Source organism: Scyliorhinus canicula, chromosome 22 (assembly GCF_902713615.1).
Source record: "Scyliorhinus canicula chromosome 22, sScyCan1.1, whole genome shotgun sequence".
NCBI classification, from domain to species: Eukaryota; Metazoa; Chordata; class Chondrichthyes; order Carcharhiniformes; family Scyliorhinidae; genus Scyliorhinus; species Scyliorhinus canicula.
In genome coordinates, this window is record NC_052167.1 from 12,452,562 (window position 1) to 12,462,754 (window position 10,193).

The 10,193-nt window shown below is 43.3% G+C and overlaps 1 protein-coding gene across 6 annotated transcripts in view; it reads left to right on the forward strand.

Moving 5' to 3' along the window:
- LOC119956112 (ferroptosis suppressor protein 1-like) overlaps positions 1–9,439 on the forward strand; it is a 66,214-nt gene extending 56,775 nt beyond the window's left edge. For 5 of the 6 annotated variants that reach the window (XM_038782983.1, XM_038782984.1, XM_038782982.1 and 2 more), the window contains exons 9-10: positions 4,962–5,162; positions 6,665–9,439. In XM_038782983.1, coding sequence (XP_038638911.1) covers positions 4,962–5,162; positions 6,665–6,819 — 356 coding nt within the window. In that variant the 3' untranslated portion in view covers positions 6,820–9,439. The remainder of the gene's footprint in view (positions 1–4,961; positions 5,163–6,664) is intronic. The other variant, XM_038782986.1, reaches the window with a different exon arrangement.
- The last annotated feature ends 754 nt before the right edge of the window (positions 9,440–10,193 follow it).

Genomic DNA, 10,193 nt, shown 5'->3' on the forward strand with positions numbered 1-10,193 from the left:
CCAAATCTATGTGGAAAAGTAAACCGTGGGAGGATGCAATGAGGCTGCAGAGAGATATAGACCGGTCAAATGTTTGGACACAAGGTGACACATGGGAAATAATGCGAGGAAGCATGAAATTATCCATTTTGGTCGGAAGAACGGAGAAGGAGAACGTTCTTCAAGAGAAAGGTAACATGCAGGTACAACAAACAACAAGGGAGGCAAATGGTATATATTAGACTTTTTTGCAAAGGAGTTAGAGGAGAACAGTAAGAAAGTTTTTACTACTATTATATGCTGAGCTTTGGCAAGACCGCACCTGAAATATTGCCAACAATTTTGGTCTCCTTAACTAAAGAAAGGTATTTGTGCCTTCGCGGGAATGCAACAAAGACTCATTGGACCGATTCCTGGGGTGAGGGAACTCGCCTACGTGAGCAGATTGCGTACGATTCGTCCCGGGTTTTCTCCGGAGTTTAGAAGAATGGTCCGACCGAAAAAATATTGAATTCCTAGGCCGACTGGGAAGATCCCGACTGGCAGTTCTAGAATTAAGAGTCAGGGTAAGGAACGGACTATTTAGGACAGAGATTAGAAGGAATTTCTTCACTCAGAGGGTTACAAATCTGTTGTATTCTCTACCCTGATCCCAGACGCTCTATCTGAGGTTGATAGATTTGTGGACACAATGGGATTGAAAGCCTATGGAGATAGAATGGGAAGTGTAGTTGATCCAGAGGTTCAACATCAACCTTTTACATTGCGTGAGAAAAACAAGAGCGTTACTATTTACTTTTTGTAATACCGCCGTCATATTGTCATCTACTGGGGAATAAGCTTGTGGGGGTGTGCTTGATTGAATTGAATTGAAGACAGATAGACTGCATAGGTCAAAAGCAGCAATAAGGGAGGTGTGAAGGCAAATAGTTTGATATGGTTATCTGGAAAGTGCTGTTAACTGTGTAAAGGTGTTCTTGTGTTCTAATTGTTATTTTATTTCTTTGCTTTTAATAAATGTTTAATTTTTATGTAAAATCATCACAATTGGTCTGAGAGTTACTTCTTGGCTACAGAAAACTCCTCAGAATACGCAAATTGCAAAACCATTCTTGCAGCAGTTGCAAATTTCCCTTTGGGATTTGGTCAGCCTGGCACTGAGTATCTGTCATGCCAAAGTAAACTGTGGGAGGATGCATGGCTTTCATTAACAGGGGGATTGAGTTTAAGAGCCGTGAGGTTTTGCTGCAGCTTTATAAAACCCTAGTCAGACCACACTTGGAATATTGTGTCCAGTTCTGGTCGCCTCATTATAGAAAGGATGTGGATGCTTTGGAGAGGGTACAGAGGAGATTTACCAGGATGCTGCCTGGACTGGAGGGCATGTCTTATGAAGAAAGGTTGAGGGAGCTAGGGCTTTTCTCACTGGAGTGAAGAAGGAAGAGAGGTGACTTGATAGAGGTGTTCAAGGTAATGAAAGGCGTAGATAGAGTAGATAGCCAGAGACTTTTCCCCAGGGTGGAAATGGCTGTCACGAGGGGACATAATTTTAAGGTGATTGGAGGAAGGTATAGGGGAGATGTCAGAGGTAGGTTCTTTACACAGAGAGTGGTGGACATGTGGAATGCCAGCAGAGGTGGTGGAGTCTGAGTAAGGGGCTGGTTTAGCACAGGGCTAAATAGCTGGCTTTTAAAGCAGACCAAGGCAGGCCAGCATCACGGTTCAATTCCCGAAGCAGCCTCCCCCAACAGGCGCCAGAAGGTGGCAACTAGGGGCTTTTCACAGTAACTTCATTTGTACCTACTTGTGACAATAAGCGATTTTCATTTCATTTCATTTCATTTCATTAGGCACATTTAAGCAATTCTTAGATAGGCACATGGACAGCAGTAAATTGAAGGGGTGTAGGTTAGGTTGATCTTAGATTAGGATAAATGGCCGGCACAACATCATGGGCTGAAGGGCCTGTACTGCGCTGTACTGTTCTATGTTCTATCCCGGTGGTGTGATGTGAGGCGGGTGAGTCCAAACAGGGCGCCAAAGTCCATAGCCTCTGATACTAGACTCTGGGCACTGACAAACAGCTGCCTTGTACTCCACTCTCTGAGCTGCCTTGTACTCCACTCTCTGAGCTGCCTTGTACTCCACTCTCTGAGCTGCCTTGTACTCCACTCTCTGAGCTGCCTTGTACTCCACTCTCTGGCCGGCTCCCACCTGATGGTTACATTAATAGACTCACACACTCTATCCCTGGGACCACAGCCTCACCTTCTTCCTGCGGAAGGGCTGATGTCCCCTGCTAGCTCACCCCAGCGCAGGCGGGATTACAAAAACAGGCAGAGCAGCAACATCTGTGAGGTTAGTACATGTGCACGGTCGCTATGTAATGTGCGATGTCATCACGCTGACTGTACCTGCGCGGGAGCGCTGCCTGGCCTGCCTTTCTTTCATTCATTCATTCTTGGGATGTGGGCATCGCCGGCTGGGCCAGCATTTTTTGCCCGTCCCTAATTGCCCTTGAACTGAATAACTTGCTCGGCCATTTCAGGGGCAGTTAAGAGTCAACTGTGTGGGTCTGGAGTCACGTGTAGACAAGAGCAGTTAAGGGCGGCGGATTTCCTTCCCTGAAGGACTTTAGTGAACCAGATGGGTTTTTACGACAATCGACGATGGATTCATGGTCATCAGCAGACTTTTACTTCCAGACTTTGCTTATTGAATTCAAATTTCACCATCTGCCATGGTGGGATTGGAACCCACAGCATGACCATAGATCATTGTCTAGTGGCAATAACGCTATGTCACCGTCTCCCCTGTGAAATAGAATTCAGTGAAATGGACTCTGTGGCTACCAGGATGGGAGACATTTGATTACTGGGGAATAGTATAATTTTTAAATCTCCTGGACTGCTTTTAATAGCCACTGGGAGATTGAGGGCAATTCCAGGTATCTCCCAGCCGTTCCTAGAGGATTGCCAACACCACCCTTAAAGTCTGTCCACCGTCTCCAAAGCACAGGCCAGGAGTGTGATGGATTACTCTGCACGTGCCTGGATGAGTGCAGCTCCAACAACACTCAAGAAGCTCGACACCATCCAGGGGAAATCAGACCAGCTGATTGGCATACCATCTACCACCAGGAACTTTCACTCACTCTACCAAGTTGCTTTGGGGCAGCACGGTAGCATGGTGGTTAGCATAAATGCTTCACAGCTCCAGGGTCCCAGGTTCGATTCCCGGCTGGGTCACTGTCTGTGCGGAGTCTGCACGTCCTCCCCGTGTGTGCGTGGGTTTCCTCCGGGTGCTCCGGTTTCCTCCCACAGTCCAAAGATGTGCGGGTTAGGTGGATTGGCCATGCTAAATTGCCCGCAGTGTCCTAAAAAAGTAAGGTTAAAGGTGGGTGTTGTTGGGTTACGGGTACAGGGTGGATACGTGGGTTTGAGTAGGGTGATCATTGCTCGGCACAACATCGAGGGCCGAAGGGCCTGTTCTGTGCTGTACTGTTCTATGTTCTATGTTCTACCACCAGCGCTCAGTGGCAGCAGTGGGCATCATCGACAAGATGCACTGCAACAGCTCACCAAACCTCCTTCATCAGCTCTGTCTAAGCCTTCAACCTCAACCACCTAGCAGAACAAGCAGGGTCTGTGTAAGTGTTAAGCGCCCTCGGTGAACATTTGACCCTGCATCCTGTCCTTAACTTATGAAAATGAGCATAGTAAAATGTGCAAACAATTGTTTCCTGTCAGTCCCAGCCTCATACGACCCAAAAGAATTGTCAAACTCATAGCCTGCCCTCACTCTGGTCGCAGCCTCGCACTATTCTGCAGCACCATGTCCCCTCAGCGCTGCTCACTGGATTTCACACTGCCCCACCTCTCCTGTGACTTCACACCCACCTAACCACCCAGGAGCTTTGTGATTGGTTGAAAGTGTGGAACTCTTAGGTAACCCCTACGAGGAGCGGGAGAGAGGGGCAACTGTAATTGGAGGATTAGTGAGCACGTGCAGGAGGGGGACAAGGAAAGGGAAAGCTATGATAGGATGGTCAGCAAGTGTGCAGAGGTAAACGGGAGGCTTTGGTTGCAGGATCAGCGAGCACTCTGGGTGCAGTGGGGAAAGAGGAAGCCGTCATTGGTGGATCAGCGAGCTTGGAGGGAAACAGAAGGCTGTGATTGGTGGATCAGCAAGCACAGAGAGGAAGGGGAGGCTGTGATTGGTGGATCAGCAAACACAGAGGAGATGGTTAATGAATATGAGGAGGGATGGTGGGTCCGGGAAAGACGGGCTTCAGAAAATTCCAGAGTTTTGGATTCATCTGTGGAAACTTGGGGCACTTGTGGAAAGTTGCTTATATCATTTTAAAGCTCGATGTAGTTTCAATTCAGTTTTTTTGCCACACCACAAACTTTCCTATCCTAGGCAACTGCTTAGTTTGCAGTCCTGAGATTAAGGGCAGCAGGCACATGGGAACCCCATTACCCGGATGTTCCCCTTCAAGCCACTCTCCATCCTGACGGAAATATATCTCCGTTCCTTCACTGTCGCTGGGTGAAAATCCTGGAACTCCCTCCCTAACAGCACACTGGGTGTACCTACACCACATGAACCACAAGGGCTCAAGAAGGCAGTTCTCCGCCACCTCCCCGAGGGCAATTAGGGATGGGATTCTGATCCAGCCACATTCCACGGAAGAATTCTTTTTCAGTTACAGTTCTGGGTAAGCTTCTGTTTGCATTTTATTGAGACATTCCATAGCTGCACTGCATGCTTTTTGTTATTTTTGTTCGTGTAAAGGTCACTGGTCCATTTTTGGATATTTGCATCTGATGCGGCAGACAGACCTGGGACAGTCTGTCCCACCTCCCCACCCCCGCATGGTTGCAGGTGAAGTGTTGTAGTAACCATGGGGCCGTATTCTTGGGCCTTTGAAAGAAGTTAGTTGTACGATTCTTTTTTTGTTTTCTTTTTTGTTTTAACAGAAGATAAACTCAATGAACATGACGCAATAATAGTCGACGAACATCTGAATGTGAAGGGATCAAAGATTATTTTTGCGATAGGGGACTGTGCAAATGTGAATGAGTATAAATCTGCTTACACGGCTGAATTCCAAGCAATTGCGTGTGTGAAAAATATTGTCCATAGCCTTAGACATGAACCTATGGAATCGTACAAACCAGGTAAACATGCTGCAAACATTAAGCTTACGGTGCTGCATATTGATGGTTCAATATCAACAATTTGTTTTTATATAGCACCTTTACTGTAACAAAACACCCAAGTAATTTTACAGAGGTGTAAACAGACAACATTCGACACTGAGTCACATTTAGAGATATTAGATCTGGTGAATGTTTTAAGGAGAATCTTAAAGGAGGGGAGGTTTAGGGAGAACATTCCAGAGCTTCAGGCCCAGACAGCTAAAGGTGTGGTGGGGGGGAGGGGGGGGGGGGTTGGCACCACTCCACCTTGAGGCACCCTCTCTCTCACTTGCCTGAAGTGGCAGACTTCAGCTTCTTCACCCCCCCTGGAGCTTGGAGAGCCCACCGACCATCACTGATTGGGTGAGTCTTCCCTCTGGCAATTCATTGATTAATTCAGGGAAAATCACAGCTGGGTGACTGTCGCCCTCATCATCCTGGCTTCTGATCTCCATTTGACCCTCACATCAATGACCGAAAGCCCACAGAGAATATCCTGCCCAACATGTTCAAATAAATTATATTGACTGCAAATAAGGACTTCATATTCTCTCTACCTACCGGAAAAAAAAGAAAGAAGGACTTTGGCCCTCAGGGCAGTGGAGTCTATCCTTTAAAATCTGGAACATAGGTTGAATCCACTACATTGGATGAATGTCTCCATCTGCCAAATGAAAAGATCCTCAGTGATCTTAAATTGTTTAGCTCTGTTTCCCATGTGTACCACAGTCATAATTAAATTATCTCGATTACTGTTCATCAGTACTGAGTCCAGGAGGCCAAAAGCAGACATTACAACCTGAAGAAACGTTCATGAGGGTTCCTAAGGCAAGGTGAACCTGCATTGTCTGGGGAGTGGAAGACGTCCCAGGAGCTTTGGCACGTCTGGCACCTTTTATTTATTCGATTTGCACATAATGTCACTGCATGTCAAAATGTGATAGAGCCAATGCACATTAAAATGTTCAATGTATCATCCTCAGTATTAAAATGGGCCGGCCATACAAATCAGTGGTAAATGACATGACGATCTCCCAGTGGGCAGGAGGGGAACATCTTTTTAGTTGGCGGGAATGGAATCATGGGAGAAAATTTCCTTCAGCTCCGTGAGGGACATACGCCAACCTCTTTCTTCTACACAATCTCCATCTCGCATCGCCCTGTGCAACTGATTTGACAAGGTTCAAAGCTGACTGCGTTTCCAGTGTAGAAAGGTCACCACAAATAGTAACAAACACCCATCATATTGCTCAGCACATTTCACAAGACCCTGAATCTAAATGACTTTTTCGTCACCCAAACTTTGAATGTTACTCAACACCGGGAAACATTCGGCATTTCATCCATTTACTGTGTTTTCTTGGGTCTTTCAGTCTTACGATAAGTGGTCATAATGAATATAAGATATTTCTAATAAACTGAACAATGTGTAAATCTCAGTGACTGATGATGGGTTTTTCATGCACCCTTCTTTACCTCAGGTGCTCCTTATATGTTGGTGACAATGGGCCGGAACGATGGTGTTGGCCAGATGTGTGGCTGCAACGTTGGGAGGTTAATCGTGACTTACGTCAAAAGCAAGGACCTACTGGTTAAGACAAGCTGGAAAAAAATGGGCCAAAAGATGCCACACTGATGAAGTTTAATTCCCACAGTATATAATTATATTCTCCCTTTCAACAAAGTCTCGTTCAATGACCCAGCGCCTAATGTTTATATACCTTTTGGAATCCCTTTAATTTCTATATATACTTTTAAAGATTGTGTTATATAATAAAAGTCAGGGATAATTGAGCCAGAGCATGCGGGCATAATTCAATGCTTATTTTAAAGTCATATATTTGTTCTGTCCTTAATTTATATTTTTTATAGTTAGATAATAAAACTTGTACAATTTGAGAGGCAGGATGTAGTTGCACCGGTGGTTGCTACTGACAGCAGATTCCAATACCGGATCAGAAGTTACCATTATGAGAATGGGCATAGATAATTAGACTGGAAAAAAGTGATACAAAAGGGACAAACATTGAATTGCATTTTGTAAACAGGAAATACATGAATGCAAGATTTTTTTATATATTATGGATGAGGGAGGGCAAGGTATTGGAGAATCAATGTTCAATGCTGGAATCTATTTTAATCTTGCATGTCCCGTATTGTCTCAGTACAATGCTTCTTGCAGAGGTAAAAGTGACGTTGAACTGACGTCTTTAATATGTACCTAGGGCAAGCAGGGACCTGGCTTAATATCTTAGCTGAAAGACAGTACATCAGACTGCATGGCATTCCCTCAGCTACCTACTGAAAGTGTCAGCCTCGATTTTGAGATCAAGTGTGGGACCTGAACACGCACCCTTCTGTCACAAAGGCAAGGGAACTACCACTGAGCTAAGGTTACACATCCCATCAGTTCATCCCTATTACATCAGTAACAATACTAAGTATTATCTTCTGCCTTGCTGGCGCTCAGATAGATCTGTCTTCATGCATCTAATTCACTTCAATAATCCAGATGGCAAAAATGTTCCTTTATTAGACAAAGCTTTTGTTTCATATAGCATTTAAAATAAAACTGGCTGCAATGTTTTTTTGAAAAATACTTTTACTTTGTAAGGTTATAAGTCTATACACTCAACACAGGAGAATTGCATGTTTGGAAATTGGAAACTTTAATTCAAATTTTTCATTTGGGCTTTCACCCACTTTTAATCTTATCTCATCAATATGTGTTACCTGCATTTACTGCTGTGTGCACCACATCTCCCAGCTAATACTGATTTAGAAATCACATGCAGAGAAGGGGAAAACTATTGCTAGGGTCCCAAGAGAGCTGTGCTCCTGCAGCATATAATGGGATTCATATTTGCATTATAAGACAGGGAAGAGTTTTATGAACAGTTGTTTTACAGTCCAGTGGAAGTAGAATAATAGCATTCGTTGGACTAAATTTATTTAATTAAGTTGCAGAAAATGCAGGTTATCTGGCCATTCACCTCATTTGCTGTTTCTGTCTGTAAGACTTTGGACGTGAAGTCCTTTGGGGATCTCCCAAGAATGTGATTAGATGCTGTATAGATGCAAACACATTCTTTCTTAAATTGAGTAGAGCATCGTTCATTAATATTCCTGATCAATGCCTGATAAAGTTATCCCTTCATGTTCATAAATTGACAGGGCGCAAGCATGTTTTTCCTTTTTAAGTCTGCATCTTGTGTGAGGTAAATGTAGAAATGAAAGACCTTCTTGATTGAAAGAAGCTGCACCTTCCTTTCATCTTACTGGTTCTACGCTCTGCAGGTAATCAATTTACCATTTGTAGTTTTCTTTCTCCCTTATTCTTGGCAGTCAGTTTTTTTCTTACTTCCAGCTAACACATTGGCATGACTGACACCATCCTGATATACATCTAATTATACCCGATTCATATTTGGCGATTTCACTGCTCCATACTAGACACTTTGACAATGCATGAACTATTTTGAACTCAACCTCAAATTCCCATTGCACAATTCTCCCTTCAAATCACTTCCTGTTTCCAAAATCCAAAGGCAAAGATTTTCTTTATTTATTAGACTTTGAGCACTGCTTCAGGTCAACTTAACCCCCTAATCACTCCTTACTGTTGTGTTCTTATAATTATATTCATCCTTGAGCTTATTTGCGATATAAGGGACAAGGCACTGGTCACTCATAAGGGATTGGGTAAACATGTGCGGGTTGAATTATTAAGATTAGGCATATGAGTGCAGTTTTACATTGTTGGGAAACTTGGAGACATAAGGAGCTGTCTTGGGCTCTGCTGCTCAAAGCGGAACTGAATCTAAAACTGGAAAACACGCCACACACTTTTCTTCTGATGTATCCAGAGACATATTATCCTTCAAGAAATACTACAACGCTTAACAAAGTTGTAATTTTCACTAATACATTTATCAACGTCACCTATCTTTGCACGATTCTTAGCTGCAAGGATGAACTGCCCCTGAACACTTTGAAAGATATTTTTAATCTCTGCAAACCTAAAAATGTCTGATAGGATCTGTTAATGGCAACACAAGTCATTTAAATTCATCATCGGGTCAGTTTCCAAGATGTTGTCTCCTGCTGTTCGTTTTCTAGACAATTATTTAAAAAAAACATTCTTATCCAACTGAGATTTTTGTTTCGCAGTGTCAGGCATGGTTCAGATGGTAGCTTAGACTCTGCAGTCTCCAAATTGATGACACACTGTTACATTTTGCTTTATTGCGAAGGATAAGATCACAGAATCAAATAAATATCTTGATTTTAAAATATTGATCTGTGGTGTATTTTTGCACCCTGTGTTTCATACCAAGAATGAACCTGGTTTATGTGCAATATACCAGTAATCAAGTGCCATTTCCAAAGACAAAGAATGAGGTCTCCAGATTCTAGTCTTGATCAGGAGAGCTGGATGGTACAAGGAAATTTGAAGAGATGCAAGGAGAGAAAATAACTACAATATAATAAAAGATAGTGTGCATTGTATCCCTTTTGAGTCAACTCAACACGATGACCAATTCCTGGCAACACCTTTGTAAGGGTCCTTCCTGTTTATTCTCTTATTTCCCCTTTCTTTTATTTTGTTGTTGATATCTCTTTTGATCCATGGGTGATTAATGGACATGTGACTTTCATCAAGCAGTGGAGAGAATACATTTCCGAAGGAAAACTCCAAAAGGTGACGTCTAACCAAAGTGATATTTCAGCATAGTGACAAGGACTCAAGAGAATTAGTGAACCTCAATCTGGACCCTGAAACTTCCAATATATTCGCTTATCTCATTCTGACTGTCAGTTTGAAACCTCGTAAATCAGAAGATAGTTGTGGAAGACCATTCAACATATATTCATCTATCCAGAATTGAGACTTCTGGGTCAATTTGATTCTTAACTATTTCAACGTCATAACATGGGCTATGTGTTGCCCCTTTCCCATCACTTGTACAATATTTTACCATTGTCAGTGTTAACTAATTCGCCATTGTC